The 19,855-nt window shown below is 46.8% G+C and overlaps 1 protein-coding gene across 1 annotated transcript; it reads right to left on the bottom strand.

The window, feature by feature from the left end:
• Window positions 1–9,195: 9,195 nt before the first annotated feature.
• On the bottom strand, window positions 9,196–17,923 carry EPGN (epithelial mitogen). Its single transcript, XM_058420694.1, has 5 exons — window positions 17,713–17,923; window positions 17,113–17,199; window positions 11,896–12,016; window positions 11,019–11,171; window positions 9,196–10,725 (listed from the first exon to the last, which is right to left on the bottom strand). Exons 1-5 carry the CDS (start codon window positions 17,747–17,749, stop codon window positions 10,671–10,673), a joined length of 453 nt encoding a protein of 150 aa, XP_058276677.1. The 5' UTR covers window positions 17,750–17,923; the 3' UTR covers window positions 9,196–10,670.
• Window positions 17,924–19,855: the final 1,932 nt, after the last annotated feature.

Genomic DNA, 19,855 nt, shown 5'->3' with positions numbered 1-19,855 from the left:
CTTTGTGGTCAGCGACATTACAGCAGTGTGCTCCAGGCTCAGAGACACAGGCTGTGCTCTGGGACCGTGTGACAGCAGTGACAATCAGCACCACCAGAACAGCCACAGCCACTCCTGAAATAGATGTTTGCTGTACAGGAAATCATCGGGTACTTGTTTAATTTAAAACAAGGGGGGAAAGGCAGCAGCGTGAAGTCCTGACCCTACTTGTTCTAAGGTAGATCACTGCATACTGCACTATGGACTCAGCTGGGATCCAGATTGCTCTGCAGATAGAGCAGGAGGAAGTTATAACTTATACTTACTATAACTGCGCCTACAGCCAAGGAACGAGATAACTAAATGCCCTTGGGGAGATATGAGAGGCATTTGAAACATAAAAATTGCTCACCTTTCCCTTACCAGGTAGGCAGATAAACACAAATGTCTCTGTTCAATAGTGCCTGAAATCTGATGCAAGTCCTCAAAAGCAAAGAAAATTCGGGCTTAAGAGTAAACCATGGTGCAAGGATGTGCATCCCCAGTGACAGAACATTCCCTATCATTTCCAAAATAAGCAGTTCCAGAGAACTGCATGAATTGGCAGAGATCATGGGCCCAGTGAGCATGGGGGAGCAGAGGCTGGTGCTTCTGTGCAGGACACGGAACCTTGCCTGTTTCACATGGGCATTCCCAGCCTTCCCAGGCATTGCACGGAGTTCAGACTTTCAGTCATGTGGCTGCTGGGACACACACAGCTTACTGCATGCTAAGGGAGGGTGGGAGCAATTTGCTTTACTGCTCCCGTGAAAAGCCTTGATTACTATATGTTATGAAAGCTCTGGAGAGGCAAAAAATTCTTAAAACCACTTCCTTAAAATTAGCAATGCCTGAAACTCCAACCAGTTGTTTATAGATGTCAGGGCTGAAGGAGGCAAAGAACAAAAGCAAAAGCAGAGGCAGAGAAGGCTCCACTTTCTCTGCAGCGTAAGGCCAAGGGAATATTTGGATAATTTCAGCTGGATCATTTCAGCTGGCTACTGAAACATTGCCTGCTTCCCCCAGAGTTCACGCTGGGAGCAAGACTGGTTCTCCATCTCCAGATGCATGGACTAAGTGCTGGTTTACCATACTCCAGCACCTCTGAACTACCTTCAAAGTCTGTAACAATTTCATCCCCATGGCATCCTCACAGCTATTTGGGTATTTGTCTGATGGCAGCAGGGAGGCAAGGACAGGGTCTGCAACTTACCAAACATGCAGAGGCAGGGACTCCTACCTTTGTCCCTGTCCACTCCTACTCTTCTCATGGATCACTTCCTCTGTGGATGCTGACCCAGAGCAGCACTGCTGCCTCCAAGGCTCCTGTTCCTGATTCTGCAGTCCTGATCTATACTGCAGGAGAAGGGAAATTTAAACGTGACCACGGAGAGCGCTTTAAGAGTGGAAAACCATCAGGTCATTATATATTCCCTTGCCATGACCACTCTGTCCCTTGGGCCTGCTTCCCCTGGGACACGTCAGACCCTGTGCATAGCCTTAGCACAGGGTAAATAAACATTTAGCTCCTGCCTGGCACCCAGGTAGCTTGTTGCGTTACATAAGAGACAGGAGACACATTCAAGCTCAAGGTTCTGAATTAACAGGCCACCTGAAGCAGATCAAGCTGCTTTTGTACCATCTCACTCTTCGTGATATGTGGAAACTTCTGCTTGGACTTCTTTGGCAATGAATTGCATGAAGCATATGGAACTGTAATGCTGTCTTATTTACATTAATTGTAATATCTATCAGTTATCATTTCTGCATTCTACACAGGACCATAGACCTTGGGAGAATTTGTGTGTGGAAAGGACTGGCCTAAATCTCTGGTGCAAAATAAGGAGATGGTGCAGGCCCTGATCTGCACCTTCTGCATCCAGACCTGCCCCTGTGCCAGGGCAGAGCCCCCCACTCCAAACCCTCCACGGGCTGCAGGAGGGACACAGCAGGGGGCACAGGGACTCCAACTACCCCCACATTGGTGGGGTTTGGATTTCCCTGAGTTCTTTGAAGGATAATGGAATGTTTTCTGCAGGGCTTTCTGTACATGTACTGATCTGCATGAACCCAAGCTCTGGGTCAACAAAGATTATTTTTATGAGAAATAAAGACAAACTTGCTGTTCAACATTACCAAACCACCTGACATCTAAGGGCAGAGCCTCAGCTCTTCATCAGCACAAGGTATGGTATGCACATTGAAGTCAGAGGTTGCTTTTTTTTTATCAGACACATACAGGGCACCTCTGTCAATATTTGACTGTGTTTTTCCATGTCACCTGGACACTGATCACAAAAAATATCATTTGGCATAACAGGGATTCAGCACGGGGCTTAAGTGCTGAAGGAAGGGTGTGCAAATAATGAAGCAATGCTCAGTCTTAAACAAATGTATTCCAGTGTTTGAAAGACAAAGGGAATTCGTCTCCCATCTGTGTCATGTTTTCTTTCAATGCACATACACAGAACTATTTGTACTGAGGGAGAGAAGCAGTCTCACTTCAATTTGCTGAAATTATGGACAATGCCCCAGGAACCCTGTGGCAGCCCAAGACTTCAACAGGCTTTACCCAAATTGTGCCTGTACACACACACACACACACACACACACACACACACACACACAGGGCCAAGTGCCCCTGAGTTTCCCCCTCCACCCAGGGTTTTTAACCTTCAAGTAGCATTCAAAGCACACTTACATCTCTGAGTTGATGTCACTGAGTGTCATGCTGGCTTGTACCTCTCACCTTGCTCTTCTTATGTATCATGGTACTTTCCACTCAAGAAACCGCCACAAACAAATAGGAATATTAAGAATCCCACAGCACTCAAAAGCCATGAACGCTTCAATACCCACGGACTGAAGGCAGTGCAAGTAGCCTGAATCTGCTCCCACTGAAGACAACAAATGCTTTATTACAGCCTGCAGCAGGGCTTGGAGTTAGGCCAGACTGGGAAAATCACAGAGCCCTACTTTATGATTAACTGTCTTGAAAAGCCTTCAGTGGAGGCATTCCACCAGCACATTTCACAAATCCTTAATGGTTTAGAAGGCAATCAAACGAACCCTTACTTGGAATCATCTTAAACACCCTTCTAAAGCCCTTTCAGGAGTTGCAGCTTGAACGTGGCACCTGAACTACACAAGGGACCTGCTCCTGGCGGGGAGACACCTCTTTTGGGTAGGCCACGAAGGATGAGGCTGAAAGGAACTCTGCTGGGCCAGAAGGAAAAGGTCAGGGACAAATGCAAGGGGATACCCAGCTGGGTCAGACCAGCCCCAGATTCCTCATTGTCGTGCTGAGGTCACGGACATTTCTGTGCAGGTCTTGGAGTGTGTGTGTGTGTTGGTGTAAGGTTGTGCCCTTCCCCTGCGTCACTCTCCATTCTTCTTAGGAACAATCAGGAAGAAACTCCTAGTGTTTCTTGGCTCCTGCACACACTTTTCACGCACAAGGGAGCACCTAGCCCATAGAGAACATTTTTTTCCTGCTGTAATCTTGATGGAAAACGTCGTTAGTGATGGAGAAAGGAATTCAGGAGACGGCTGAGAAGTGCCCGAGGGAGAACTTCCATATCTATTTGCACAAGAGACATCATGAACATGCCACCAAAGAAGTCAAGAGAAGCATTAACAAGGCAAGGGGAAAGGGCAAGAGAATTTCCTCTCTCTCAGCTCTTTGGGAGTCCTGCCTGTGTTTCAGGGCATCGGTTTGCTCTGGCAAACCCAGACAGCCTGAAAGGGCACAGCCAGCACTGCAGGAGTCATCCATCCTGAGACAGAAGGCAGATTAAACTACTGAAGTACGGTGTCATAACTACAAAGACTTATACCCAAAAACTCAGCACCTGAGATGCTGAGTTTCCAAAAATCACGACCACAGACAAGGCCACTTGGAGGCCCTCCTCGAGTTTCCCTTCCTGAAGAGCATCCCTCCGAGAAACACCCGTGAACATGCAATGCCATAGCCTTGAAAAGAAGGAGAAAAGGACAAAATTCTCAGCCAAATCTTGCATGTTCTGGCATGGCCTGCAACTCAAGGTCCCCTTCCCACCCCGTGTCACTGACTCATGCTGCGCTGCTGCTTCCCTCGCCCGGCTGGCAGATCAGGGATGCCCTCAAGGGAAGCGCTCAGGCCCTCCCTGTCGTGAAGCTGCCACAGCTCCCTGTGAGGCCCAGCTGTTGCCCCACAGCTTTTGAATTCGGTGTTGGCATCTATTAAGGCAGCTTCCTGGAACAGCGCTCACGGCCAAATCCGCTGCCGCGCTCAAACGGCCGGCAGAAGTCAATAAAACGCCGTTCATCGAGGGATTTGCCGTAACAATGCGACACAAATGACTTTAGCCTTACGTACTGAAATGATGTCAAACAAATTAGCTTTGCCCGAGTTACTCAGACACCCCTGCAAAGCTCGGCCCTGTCCTCTTGTGTCTCAAGCCTGGCTGTGCTGTTCGCCAGAAGGAGCTGTGGAGAGGCCTCTCTGCACAACAGCCTTGGCCAAGGAGGAGAAAGGAAAGGTTCTTACATTCCCTGTGCCCCCCAAACAAAACAAACGGAATGATAATTTTTAAAAAAGGCAAAGAGCGTGACAGATTTGGGGTGACGGGGCCCATGCTCTCGCACTCCTATAACTGGATTGTAATGTTCCCCTTGGCTTGGAAGCTGAAGGCGATGGCAGATGAACCGGCACGCAGCAATAGTGCTCCAAAAACTGGGCTTCTAGAGCAATTCAGGCCTGAGGCAGCTGGTGTGGACACTCAGCTCTGGGCTGACAGACATATCCTGCCTAGGAAGCTGTCCCGCACTGGGCACTGCAGGCTGGCTCTCCAAAGGCCTGGCTTCCATCAGCCAAGGGCAATGCTGCTATGCCACATTTTGGTCAGTCCTGGCCAGGAAACACACCTGGCATTTGAGTATCAGGTATTCAAAATGCAGTAAACTGTATTTTTGCTTATTAAAGGAAAATAAACAAAAATTTTCTTCAGAAAAAAATACCTTCAGAAAGAAATGCCACTAGGGAATCTATATAAGGAAACTTCCTTGCCAATATTCACCAGATAAATTCAACAAGAAGTGTTAATTAAAAATTAGCATTTAAGTGACTCAATCTTAGACATGGAATCAAAACCTCACCTTTGGATACCTTTAACCTTTCTCTGAATTAGAAAACTGAGCCCAGAGCTAAGGTAGGTGACATTCACAGATGGCTGTAATTCCACAATAGGGCAAAACCCCCAAACCATCAAATGGAAAACTCCTCCAAGAATGGCTATGCAAGACATGCCTCGACTACCAAGTTCAGCTCATCCCAAAGAATAAGGATTTAAAGCAATTTTAACCCTCATTTGTCTGTGAAACTGTGTGTCATAGGCTATTTTTATGTTTATACCTATGAAAAATGGAATCAGAATTTTAATTTGACGCGAGCAACCTCTCATTTAGAGGTTTGCTTGCCTACAGGCCATGGGCTTCATACCAAGTCAAACCCTGCTCTCAACCAAAACCAGCATGAGCCCCAGCTCCCAACCCCGGCGGCCACACAGAGTGAGCTCTTCCCACCTGTGCAGCCAAGAGCCAGAAGGGCCCGGAGTAGCAGAGCTCCCAAACCAGCCCAGAGAACAGTTCCCTCTTGTGGGTACCTCCTCCAGCTCGCCAAGGTCTGCTACTCACAGAACCTGCTCTCGCTTCCACTCCGTTCAGCGAGAGTAGGAGCAGCCCCAAGTCTAGTCACAGTACATGATTTTATTGCTGTCATGATAATTAATGACTACTTACACTGAGATTTTAATGAGTACCTGCACTTTTTTGTTTGTTTGTTTCTTAACTGGATCATAAAGGAGGAGCCCCAAGTGGTTTCCTGGATTTGCAGTACAATAGGGACCTCTAGAGGCGTTTCCCTGTTCCGAGCAAGGCTCAGGACAGGTAAGAGCAGCCACACCAGAGCTCTGTGATGCACAGACCGTGGGGCAGCCAGGTTGGGTTCCGTGCCAGCATTCACTGAAATCAGCAGGGCTGTGAAGACCCTTACTATGACAAGACTGGAGCTGACTCAGTCCAGACTTCTGATTATTTATCTGCATCGTGCAAATTGTCTGCTTTCAAACGCTTAACACTTTGCCATGATACTTTTCAGAAGTGCTCTAAAAGTTGAAACACAAACAGAAAATCTGCACTCATATCACATGAGAGAGAGAGAGAGAGAGAGAGAACTGAAATGAATATTCAAAAAGAAACTCTTGCTGTTTGTCACCGAACTTGCATTTTACCAAATCTGACCCGTATTTCCCCTCTCTCAACACTCACTGTGTTACTGATCTACGCAAGCATCATTTCTTAAAAGAACTCACAGATTATCTACTTTTTAAAAAGGTTTGAAGTTTGATGTCTCTCCATCATGTGACTTTAATCTCTCCTCGTTTTAGTTTTCCACAGAACATGATTCTTAAAGCCTTGCTTCCTAGGGATGGTCTAAAGGCAATCCATTAAGAACTGCAACCTTCAGGGTGACAGGAGATATTCTGAACTTAATTATGAAATTAATTGCATTGCCAAATTAGCCTTCTCCTTGTGAGATGCTTTGCCACCTACAGTGTATTTCATGGACCAGAAATGAAACAAAACAGGTAACAGGTGTAAAGAATTACAAAGCTCTAAAATTTTGCTGAGAGGAGTATGATTTTTTGGGTTTGATTTTTGGTGTTGGGGATTTTTTGGAGGGGGCTGGGAGAGTTTGGGTGGGTTTTTTGGGTGGGTTTTGCTTTGGTTTCTCTTTTTGCAGGAAGTTGAGAGTCGCTAAGAAGTAACCAGTTTCACAGCTACTTCTTAGCACACAAACACAAGGCAGGACTGCACTGCTGCATTCATCGAAGCAGCACGAACCAGATTTGTACTTCTACTGTAAGTAGGATGGAGAAGAAACCCTGGTGTGTCATTTTCCAAATATATTGTGGGTTTCTACAAGTAAGAGAAAACTTCCAAGGAAAAACTGTCTCCCACTTGCCTGCCAGCCACCAGTGTGCCCTGGCAGGCAGGCAGAGCAGGGACACTGTGCACTTGGAGCATCAATCCAGCTCCTTACACTTCTCTCCAAAACCAGAGGTAGTGTCTTTAAAGCCATCTTTTTCCCAGGCTTGCATCTCACTGTTTGAAACAGACCTTGCTGTGATCAGGGAAACTGCAGGCCACCCACACACCTGAGCAGAAAATGGGAATTGAATTCAGGGAAGATGTTCCAGGGGCAGCCTAGCACACCTGCACAGTGGCTGTAGATGCCAGTGAAGCAGCTTCAGGGCTGGGTGGCTTAAGGGCAACTCAGCTGGAGAGATGTGCTGCAGGAAAAGCCAGTGCGCTTCCACCAACCTGGATCATTCACAGGGCAAGTGCTCTGTCCTTCAGAAAGGAAGATCCTGGTCTCTGATGTCTCTGGCTTGGCCCTGCTGAGCTGCTGCCCCTCACAGCTGAGGCAGCCCTGCCTAGAAGTCACACAAACACAGGGGCTCCTCTTGAAATGACAGGTTTTGGCACATGCAGCTGGAATGGGAAGGAGAAGCTTACGACTCTCTTAATTATGCCACTACAGAAAGAGTCTGAGCCTGATAAATGAGCTAGGAAAGATGATCCTGATCCTCTGACAGGCCTGTTCTGCAGGAAATTCAGCACTGTAAGCAGCAACATACCATTCCAGGCTGGCAGCATCTGTCACTTATCAAGGCAAGGCTCAGCAGGGCTGACTCCATGAAGGGATCTGAGGCCCTGCAGATTCCCTCAGCCAGACTGCACCGTGAGTCACTCGTGCAGCGATGCCTCACAGACAGCTGGGGCCTGTGCTTCTGCAGGATGGGCACACAGCACACAGGTGGAGAGGAACTCACTGCTGAAAGCTGTGACACCACTTGGAAACAGAAAACTAAAATAAAGCAAGCAAGCATCTTCTTTTCCTTCCTTGCCTGCCTGCCTGCCTTGCATTCCTGCCTCCTCATCTTCATCTTTCCATTTTATTCTCATTCTGCCCTGACACAAAGTCTCAGTTTGCACGGTACAGGCTTATCTGGTGTTTCAGTCTCCAACTTTTCTTCCAGTGAAAATATCAGCAAACTCTCACTTCCAAAGCCACCTTGGTCCTGAAAGCCAACTAGAAAAACTATTTCACTATGTGGTCTCCGGCTAAATTGTGGCCCTTAAGTACACATTCCTTTTCACTTATGTGTAACCAAACATTGAAAAAATCGAGTCAGTGTATGTTGTTGTAGGTACAAAATGGCTCACTGCAATGAGTAAACACCACTGAAGAGCCACTTGCATATCCTGCAGGGCACCTGCTTGGCCTCTGGTACACAAAGGGTGTAGCAAACATCAGTACGAGGACATGCAAACAAAATGCATCTCTCTCCAAGTTTTCTTTGGGCAAGGTGAAGTCCAGTTGCTCCAACTTGTGCCCTTAGAACTTCGGTGACAAGTGCACGTGTCCCCTGAGCCAGTTGTGTAGGGAGTGCATCTGCTCCAACACAGCCGCTGCAGTGGAGAAGGGCTGGTCCTTGGGAAGTGAATCCAACACCAACAGTGTGAGCACAGGAAGAGACAAATCACTGGGGACACGGAGATTCACTCACGTGACAAAAACTCTAAGGCTTTTCATCTTTTGGATACTCAGCTCTACAATTTTCTCCAGAGACCAACGAGAAAGATTTCTCACTGAGTTTTCCTAATAACATGGGCATTTTCAATTTCCATGTGAGATGGGTGAAGGGTGTTTTTTGTTTGTGAGGATGTACAGACTGTAATCTACACCTAATTGCCCTCTCACCACATATGTGTGAGAGCACTACTGAAAGCTGACTTGAAGACTGTGAAGAGCACAAGTTATCTGCCAGTGGAACCTAAGAAAAGGTCAGAAGAAGGGAAAGGAGCAAACAGTGCAAAGATTTGAAGATTTGACTGGAGATGAAGACGACAAAAAGGCTGAGAGTTGGAAGATGCTGGTGTTGGTGTGCAGAGGGGAGGACTGGTGTCCATCCACTCCTCACCAGCAATCCTTTTTGTGCGTGCATATGCTGCTTGCTCCCTCCGTTACACAGGATTCCAAGCAGTGTGTGATGTGCTGTTTTATTTACTGGTATCACAGAGCCAAGATGGCTCAGCTACTGATCAGGATCCCCACATGAGAAGACCCCATAACTTCAGACCATTCAAGTGCCACATGCACCTTTACCCTTTCAAACCCCACCGTTCATCCACAATTCAGCAGTGTCACCGTAGTCTCACAAATACACAGTTTTTTCAACAAACAACACGCACCCTTGTTGTGAAAATTAACTCACATAACAAAGAACTTGAGCCTCCAGCAGGGCACCTGAATTTAGGAGCCAGTATTAGCCCACAAGATCTCAAAGTACCAACTGCCTTTCTCTGGTAGATGGCTGAGCACAGCAGATGAGTCTACCATGTGCAACAGCTGAAATGAAAATCTCTGAGAGCCATCTCTAGTCACATCAGCACTGGCAAACACTCCAGCTGTCAGTGAGAAGTCCCAGTTAGTGCCACCATCTTCGGAATCAATTTTCTTCCCTTCTCCTCGAACCAAATCTTTTTAACTTCCCAATTCTTTGTAGAGAAGATGAATAGAACCAAGCATCCAATATGGAATCTATTAGTCCAGGGTGAAACTGAATCCCTAAAATAATTTCTTTCTTATTTGAGTGGTCACATTGTGCTCGTAATTTGCAAATGGAATAGAGAAAGTCTGTTTCCTGGGAAAAGCTGTATTGAAGTTTCATAATGAAATTCCAGATTCTCTAGCAATTCAAGTCTTGTGTAGAAATCAGGGTGCAGCAAGGCAATGTTCTACCTGAAATTCCTTGGAACTGAGGAGTTGCTACAGGATGTTTGGGAAAGAGGAGAGTTCTTTGTCACGAGCACACTCCATAATCCATTTTGAGAAAGGCATCTGGTTGCTTTGCTTATGGAAACAGTAAGAAAATGCCATGCCCAGAGGTGTCACGGTCTGATTTTCCAGGAATCGCCTACTCTCTGCATTCTAATTCAAGGAAGGTTTTGAGAACCGGACATTTTCCTCAGTCCAAAGCATTTTTTGTCCTTTATGGCACCAGAAGCCCATACTTGGTCCAGCACGCCAAAAGTAACTGTTGGATTGGGAGAGGGCTGTTAATCCACACACACAGCCAGCAGACACCAAAATCAGAACCCAAATGGTTTGTGGTCAGTGCATGATGTCCAGAATACAGCTCCACTGTGAGGGAGGTGGTGCTTATCCTCCAGAGGAGAAAAAAGAAAACAAAACAAAACCAAACACACAAAAGACTAAAGCAGAACACTGTAGGAGCGCTTGAAATGTCTGAAAACAGCTAAAACCAACCAGTCCTCCCCATGGCAAACACCGGGCATAGGACAGGGCTGAGAGGCCTGCCAGTGTCCTCAGCTGCTTGGACCTGAGCATGAGCCACCCTCACCCAAGAGAGGAATTCTTTCTTCAACAACACACAGAGCCTGTCAGTCCTGCGGGAGCTCCCTTGGCGCACTTCTCCGCCGTTCCCTGGAGTCCATCTCCTCAGCGAGGCCGGGGTACCTGTCCGATGGCGCAGGGGGCCTTCCTTCTTAGCAGGCAAACTGGTGAGTGTTCCAGCGCCAGGCCTTCACAACGCCGTCTCGCCCACGCACACTTTGTAGGGTGATTTCAGTTTCCTGCATCTAAAGAGGACACCATCACGTGATTTATATCAGCCAAATCTGAAACTGCAGCAACCTGCACAGGACCAAAATCTCATCTTCTAACTCACACAGGCAGCCCAGAGGAACCCCACGTTTCAGACAGCTACACCCCCGGCCCCACTGGTAGATGAGAAATCAGAGGTATAGAGTGTTAGCTCCTTTAAGATCACACTACAGATTAGCATCAGGCAAAAACACAATCCCAGTGCCCTCAAAACCCTGCCCACTGAAATTCAGATCAAGGTAGTCACAAGGTTCCAGATTTCCCGTACCTCTTTCTTACATAGCAGTAGATGATGGCGAGTATCCCACTGGTCAGTATTCCTACACCAATTCCCACAGCAATGTAGCGCTCGTAAGAATTATGTGCGTACGAATTTAGTGTTAAATGTTCACACCTCTCTCCATTGTAACCCGCAAGGCACCTACAAAATAAATACACATCATGCAAAAATTATTCAGAACTTGTTTTGCTTTCTATTTCAAACACGCATTAGTTTTCATCAGTTTTAAACAAATCACAAGAAGTCTAAACAAGGAGGGGCTGAACCTGGTGCTCACTCAGAACCTTTTCCCTCCACCAAGACTACCAGTTGTCCCAGTTTATCTAGTTTAAAGCTAGCTCGAGTACTGCAGTCGCAGCAGCAACGCAGTCTAAACATCCCCTCGTCGTGAAGGGTGTGGACCAAGAGCACTGTGCTCTGCTGATCCTTGCTGCTGTAACGTCTCCAAAGGCCAAGGCTGCCCACTATGCATTCTGGAGAACTGTAAGAACACCATGGTGCTGATTGGTACGTGGCTGTGGAATAAGGGAGTTGTAGCTGATACGTTGAAAGATCTTGTTCCCTTCTTAGTACTCACTGCGAACATCAATTGATTCCTCTACTACTTACTCCAGCATCAGGTGTGATTTGAGATTGCACCATGGCAGTGACCTACAAAGCTGTGAACTCCCTCTCTCCCTTCCTTAGTTTTACACTAGCAGAGCACTACAGCCTTGTCAGCAGTCCTGAGGCATCACAGCACGTGGGTCTGTGCCAAACTCTAATCCTGCAAATACCTGACTGACTCTGTGAGGCTGCATATGCAGCACATAAAGAATCAATGCCAGTGTCATTTCTGAAGGATATAATAGACAGTGTTCCTTACTTGCATATGGGCTTCCTCAGTTCGCTGTGGAAGGCGCAGAGCCCATTGATACAATAGCTGTGGTGTTCCTCAAGGCAGGTCTGCATCAGCTTCAAGAGCTTTGGCTGCTCTGTATAATCTACTGTGAAACAGAATAAAGTCCTGTTATGTTTAGGACAAAACACCATTTGAACATATTTTCACACCTTGAGCAGAACAGATGCTGTGTGCAGCAAACACTCAGTACATCAGTTTACTGTGTGTGTGGTGTCTCGTGAGCTGATTCAGTCAGCACCTAACAGAGCAAGCTTGTGAGACAGTCCAGCACAGCTTTGAGAAAGCACAAACTGTAAATAAATCACTTGCTTTTGAGGAACGTGTACAGAAATGACTATGGGAGATTCATACAGGGTAACATCAGCACTATTCAACCTACAGTCCTATCAGAAAAACTGTCCCAGGAATAGCAGGGGTTTAGGACACAATGAGAGCACTGCACTATTCTCAGTATCCTTCCCAATCCAAATTCAATTAACAGTTAATTAATCTTTTCCTTATCACAGGACAAACTATTGCATTTCTGCTCCTGCCTCCCAGCTCTGCAGCTATGAGTGAGGATGAATGCTGGGACTCCTCCCTCCCCTCCCTTCTCCATGGTTTAATGTCCCATGAAAACTGTAAGCTGCCTAGACTGCCTGGATGGTTTTGCTGTGCAAAAGCACGGTCCATGGCTACCGAGGTTCTGAGCTTGTGCTAAATTCTACACAGCCAGGTCAGCGAGTACACTTATTGAACAGAAAATGCAACCTTACTCCCTTATTCATGATGGCTCAAACGGGAATAAAGAAGTCATGGGAACAGGGGTGCAACAGCTGAGGAGAAAGCTCCAAAGCTTCACCATCACTGCAAGCATCTGTTCCAACTGGTCTCTCTACCCAGTTACAGGAATCACTGGTGGGGTGGGGTGTCCAAGCAATGACTTACTATTTCAGGGGACTGCCTCAGTGACACCTGAAGGTGATTTCCTAACCGAGTGCATGTCAACACTAGCTTTCAGTTATGACCACAAGAAAAACATCTTGCAGCAAGGTGACAAGGTCTGCTCAACAAAGGTGACTCAATAAATGTACAGCAAGCAGAACCCTTCCTCTCTGACTAAGTGCTGAATCAAGGTCTGGATATAGTACACTCATGGAACCATTGCTACGGACAGAAGCCTCAAGCCCCCTTGAGGGCAGCTTGTGATCCCATCAAACACTTTTCAGGATTAACAGCACCAACCCCCTAAATTCCCAACCATGTTCCAGTCTGAGCCATTTAATGGCAGAAACCTCCTTTGTGTGCTCTTCTAAATGGTTTTGGAGTTTTTTTTACCTGCCTCCTCTCTGCAGCTTTATCAGCGATGACAAGTGATGTCAAAAGCTGCTCTCGCTAGAGCAGCTCTCAGCTTCAGTTGTGAATGATGTGGTTTGGACACCCAAAAGGCACGATGCTATCACTGACACTCAGATCAAACACAATTCCTTTGAGAACAGTGCCTCTCAAACCTGACAGAGTAATCAGACTTCTGGCTTAGAGAGAGAGAGACTTAAGGGAGAACAAGTGACAATTTAGGTCTGCTTGAAAAATTACATGTTGGCTTACTGCACTTCCTCAGCAAAAGCTACAGAGGTGGGAGAAGCATGTCCTGGTTTTGAATGAACTTCAAATGGCTGAGAGAAGGCATCTTATCCAACCTTCCACGGAGAAAAAGTTACCCACAAGTTTCTCTTCACACTGTGGGGCCTAGAAACACAGTGCAAGGGAGGGAGTTGGTGCTGGCTAAATAGGAGCTCTAGTATCCAGCCCTGGCTCTTTTCTGGCCAGCTCTAGGAATGCTGCTACCTCTGGAGATAGGCTTGTTGGCTAGGAGCACAGTCAGCCAAGGACCAGGCCTTAGAGGGACAGACTTCAGGAGGAAGCTAAGAAAGAGCAGTTTTCATGAAGACAGATTTCAGGAGCACTGTACGCTGCTCTCTGATGAGGAAAGCACAATGGAAAGCTTGTGGTTAGCAGAGCTGCAGGGCTCAGCATGCCAAAGAGATCCAGGATGCCTAGGACTTGCAAAAACCCATTCTGGTTAGGTCTAAAGTACCTGCAGAACAGCTACCTAAGCTCTGGAGGGAAGAATTTCAGAAAACAGACAATGGCACATTCACACTTTTCCCAGGAGCCTCCTCAAACACTCAGGCACCAACTGTTTTGAATCATCATTTCAGCACAAAGTGCACTGGCAAATCACTAAAAAGAACCCTTCAGTGGGAGCCTTTAGCCAGCATTTCCCACTGCCCTAAGTACCACTCTTCTGGTAGGCTGGGGGAAGGTATCTACTGCACAGCTTTAGTTTTTCATTTCCACCTCTTCCACGAGGGTAAGAAAGAAAATAAACATGAGGAAGGTACAAATCCACATCCCAGAGGCACAAAATCGCCAGCCACCTCTACCCCAGTTTCCACCAGATGGATTTCCACATCACAAAATCCCTTTTCGCTCATGCCAGTGTTGCCGAGAGGTGGCAGACTTCCACCGACTCTCATCTGCAGGAAACCTGGGCATTGTGCAGGTACAGGAACCTCTTCCCTGAGTGCAGCTGTCATTAGAAACCCAGGTCAGCCCGGAGCAGCAGCCTGCCTAGAAAGCGCTTGAGACAAACCAACACATTCCTTTGTCGCTGTCAGGATGAGCAGCTTGGCCCATTGTGGGTAAGATCAGCTACTTAGTCTACACACAAAAATTCCATGTGCTAATTGTTTTGACATTGCAAAAGTACAAATTACCTCTGAAAGAATGAGTCTTGAGAACAAAAAGGATGATTTCCTAGTCTGCCCCAGAGCATTATGCTAATTCCTATCATACTGTCCGCCTAGATACTAAACAAGCTGTTGAATAAACAGGTCCATGTGCCCTTTCATGTCACGTGAGCAGAGAGAAACATGCCGTGTAAGCACTTGACAGCTGCCTGCAACTGAGTCATTCAAATAGATACACCTGGCAAGATCTGACATGAAATCAAGGCTACAGGTACTTGGAAGCCTGGGCTTGCCAAAACTAACAGACTGGCAACAAAAGGACTCAGCCAGTAAGACCATGACAGCTCAGTCCTCAAGAATGGTGCGTCGGGGAGGAAGGGCAATGGCAAAGGAGAGGCAAGGAAGGGCCCAGCCCCAGGTCCAGGGCCTCCTTTACAGGCTGCATGGAACCAGCTGATGGCAATCGAGAGATTCCACTTTTTCCCCAGTGCAACCAAGACCTTCCCTACTCCTGCCTGCCCATTTTGCTACAAAGGCCAAATACCACCGAAAGTTCTCTGTCCATGCCATGCCAGCTCCCAGCTCCTTCCACAACCTCTCCCCCTCTCAGCTAATCACTGAGCCTAAAATTCCCCGGCCCCAGCGCTGGTGACAAGTAAAGCCTATGTGACATAAAAGAAGGAAACAGGACCAATATTCTAAATAGCAGGCAGAGATGGAGCAGAAATTAAAGGTTTTCCACAAACAGCACCTCAGTGCCCCAGTGACTTGAATCCCACAAGAAACTGCCAGTTCCTCCAGTGATACTGAACCAGGAATTCATGTTCTTAGAACCCAGTATTACTGAACCCTGGCAGTAAATCTTACTATGAACTTAGAGCACACAGGAATAGAAGCTACCAGGAAACCGGAGAGATTCAGTGAGCTTCTCTGGTGTCTTTTTAAGCATTTCTTTTCAATCTTCTTTCTGGAAAGGCTGTTTATTCACTTTTCACTGGCTTTGTAAGAGGTCCACCAAAATACACTTTTAACTTCCTGCGTAAATGTGTGCTTGAATGTCTGTGAATCTGATTCTCCCTTTGAGTGGAATTCTCTCAGAGGAAAATGCTGGTGACCAGTTGACTACCACGGCTCCAGCTGCCACAAGGGTTCACAGACTACTGCGGACATGGCTGTGACCCTGTAAATAAGCCTCCTCCTTGCTGAAACATGACCCATTGCTCCGGCTTTCTAGAAATAGCACAAACAGGGCCCTTAACGAGCCACAATGCATTCCCACTTCATTATCCTCCTGTGGGCTGTATGCAGCTCTGCAAGAATCGTGTCACAGACAGACCAAACCAGACCACAGTGCTGCACTGATAAACCAAAGTACTGCGGTCAAAAATCAACACCTTACCAACTTCACGTGCACACGAGCGTGTAAACATATTTTATCTATATACAGATACACATATATATAAGGAACCCACACATATAGTATGTGTATGGATGAATGTATATATAACACTGTACCACTGTGAGAGATTAGAAATGAAAATAAAATGGCTGGACTTATGAGAAAATAAGCTTATGGATCTACTAAAAAAACTTGGAAGACATCCTGTGATGACTTAGAATTAACAGAAGATGATTTGTATGCGTGTTTATACGCCTCTAAAAGTACAGAGACATTAAAAAGTATCGCAGCTAGATTCCTCTCCTCCTTTACTGACCTGCCAAAACCTCATTCCCAGATCGCACAGCTCTCCGAAAGCAATGACATCACCAGCATCTCAGGTAACATCAAGAATGCAGCTGGCAGGATAAACACAGCTCTGCTCTCAGATGTTGGCAGGTAAAAGAGCCTGAGTTCACATTTCAGTCAGAAAAGAGAAAGGAAGAAGGGAGAGAGCCAGCACTCTGAGGAGGGCTGTGAAAGCCCAGACAGCCAAAAGCAAAACTGCAACAAAGACAGAAACTACTGAGTAAGAACCTAGGAGAGGCATTGCTCGAAGTTGTGCCTGCTCATTCTCACTTCTGCGCATTAAGGTGAGCACTGAGGACGGACGGAAACTGAGCACCAGGTAAAAGTAACAGAAATTGCCATTAGAAACCCAGATCATCAGCCTTAAAGTGCCCTCCTCAAATTATGACTGAACTTGAGTTAAATGATCCTTCAGCTGCTCCTTGCTGAGCCTACCCTACCTGGGTGGCAGCTTTTACTCCAGAGGGGCTTCAAAGGCTCCATGAAGAAATCAGCTCATCTCGCAAATAAAACTCACAAATCCAACAGCGTCCAAGGGATGGAGCATCAGAGCAGCTAACATCACAGATTTTGGTGGAGGTTTTGGGTTGTTGTTTGGGGTTTTTTCCTCAGCTAACATCACAGATTTTGGTTTGTTGGTTGCGTTTTTTTTCCTAATTGGCAGATTAACAGAGACAAGGAGAACGAAAAAAAAAGCTATACCTTCAGCGTTGTTTTTTGTCCAATTCCATAAGTCAGTGCTGAGGGATGAAGCAGTAATAGCTGACTCTTCACTCAGTGCCCCCATTGCTGTGTAATGCAAATAGATGCTTACTGGAACAGAAAAGCTCAGTATATCTATTCAAGGTTCATTTCACGCAGAAAGCACTTCATACAAGATGCACTTCAAACAAACCCCAGAGAAGGCAGCAGTATAATAGCAATTCATTTAGAACACTCTTGCCTCAAACTTCCTTTTGACACAGTATAATTATGATTATGGGACAACAAACGACGGCTTGCAAATTTCCCAAATACAAATCCATCCTGTTTTCCATTCTATTATCTTGCACAATTTACAACACAGATACATGTAACATACTGCAACCTTACATCTATTTACCAGTTTAAGTAGCTTGTTTTCAAAGAGTCTAAATTGTACCCTATCAGTTAAAATTTTATCCAGGTCTCAAATGGCTGAAGTAGCTCTGCTTCGCAATGTCTCTGCACGCCTCCCACCCCACTGCCTTTCTTGGAAGGAGAGAAATACTGTTTAAGGAAGCCTTGAACCTCATAACACAGAAAAGCCTCTTCCAAACCTACCTTTCAGCAAAATATAGATTAGCATTCCAAATACCATGGCAGGCAACTGCTTTAAACACCTTCTCAGGTCTTCTTTCCAGGTGGCTTGCTTGCTCTGCTTATCTGGGCTCCCCGTGTTTTCTCTTGCACTTATATGCCAGGAAGCGTCATCTCCTGTTCTCACCAATCAAGAAAAGGTTGCATCTGGTAACAACCTAACCCCCAGGGCAACCACACATTTATTTAGGAAACTGCTATTATCTAGCAATGGCATCAGGTTTTCTTTTGAAACCCTGGTTTCCCATTACCTGTGGGCATAATCGTGCAGGCAAAGGTACAGTTTTAGAGCGAGACCCGGCATCTGACAGAGCAGAACAACAAAAAACCAGCAAAACAAAGCTGAGCAAAACAAAACAGGATGTGAAAATGTGGCGTTTCCTCCCCTTCGCAATGTAGGTCTTATATTACTTCCAGGAGGATATTCACCCTCAGGATGAGTTCAGAGTGCGGAGATCAGTCCCTGCTCCGCTAATGTCCCGCCCCTGGTCCTCCATGTCCCTCGTCCCTGCCATCCAGAAGAGGAACTTCGGGAACAGCAGAGATTAGGAAGCGATCAGGCACAAAGATAATGGATGATGTTCTTCATCAGTGACTGCCAGCGGGAGGCCTTTGATCCCAGGCCCTGCAAGCCTGAGGGCTGTGCTAATCACTTTCCATTCAGCCTTGCTGCGAACAGCCCTGGAAGCAAGGCAGCCCACTGGCCGGTGCGAGGCCTGGGATTGCTGCCTGGAGCTGGCCAGGCACAAGCACTGAGGAAACACACGCTGAAAGAGCAGGTAAACTGTTTCCCCTAGAGTAACAGATCCCTTCATTTCTGCCAGAAAAGCCCACCTCTGCCTCTCCAACAAGTGACTGCGCTTAATGAGGACAATCATACTTTTCACATAAAGTGTTTGCAGGGTCTCTAGAACAGACCTGTCAAACACGCTTCTTGTACTAAACGACTCTCCACAGCTCCAAACACTGTCCAGCTTCCTTGGTCACAGGCAGCTTGGAACAAGTAGGACTGGTCTCCCTGAGGGGTACTGATGTGCCCAGACTAGAGCAGGTAATTGGAAAAGCCCGGTTCAGTAACCCACAGAGACATCAACAGTCTGACTGACCAAAGGAGAGCTGCAGACTTCACCTCAGCACCAACTCTCACTTCCCCAACTGTGAGCTCCAAGCAACAGAAACACTTCACAATTTCTATATTTTAAAACCAAAAGTCTTCTAATAAGTGCCCCAGTTACTCTGGTTGGCTCAAGTTCTCCCTCTCCACTGCATTCTCCTCAGTGATCTGTAGGACTACATCTAACCACTTCACGTTTAAAGGGAAAAACACAAGCTACTTATGCATATTTTAATTACGCATTTTCCTGCTCACGGACTGCATTCCAGAAGGCTTTTCCCTTCCTCTGCATCCTGAATTACTGCATGCCTGCACACTGATTGAGTGCAACTTGCACACTCTCTGGACAGACAGGAGTGTTTATGCCTACCTGGATAACCTCTGCTCTCAGTCCCAAGCAGGGATGAGGTTCGTGAGCCTTGCTTTCAACACTCAGCTGCACAATAGCAGTTTAATCTGGCCTGAATCCGAGAGGAGGCTTTGTCATGAGGCAACACAATGGGTGCGGTAGGCCTGGGACAAGGCTGCAGTGGGCAAGGCCGCGCTCCGTCTGCCGCAGGGCGTTTGTCCTTGGACAAACCTTGACCAGGTCGGGCACACCAGCGTGCTTTTTGGGTTGTCTAATGGGCCCTTCCCTCTGGATGCTCCTTCTGGAAGTTCTCCTAGCGGAGAGCGCTCACAGATGCCTCTAGCAGCTCTGCAGACAGCGTGCTGTGGAGCCAAGCCCAGGCCTCACTGGCTGCGCTAACCCGTAGCGCTGGTAACGCTAACCCGGCTACCACAGGATAAAGGGAAAAGGCTCGTGATGCACAGTGATCTGCTTGTAGGGCACGGCACAGGCAGGCTTGCTCAAGGGACACAAGCACAGTGCCATAAATGGTTATTCTGCCAAAAAGCACGGAGATGATCAGAGTTAAACCAAAGAAAACAAACTGCAGTGCAAACAGATGGACACAGCAATGACTGAACTCGCAGGGTCTCCCCACCTGCTGT

This window comes from Hirundo rustica, chromosome 5 (genome assembly GCF_015227805.2).
Source record: "Hirundo rustica isolate bHirRus1 chromosome 5, bHirRus1.pri.v3, whole genome shotgun sequence".
Taxonomy (NCBI): Eukaryota; Metazoa; Chordata; class Aves; order Passeriformes; family Hirundinidae; genus Hirundo; species Hirundo rustica.
Note: the sequence above shows the minus strand (reverse complement) of the source record. Positions and strands in the feature narration are given on the sequence as shown.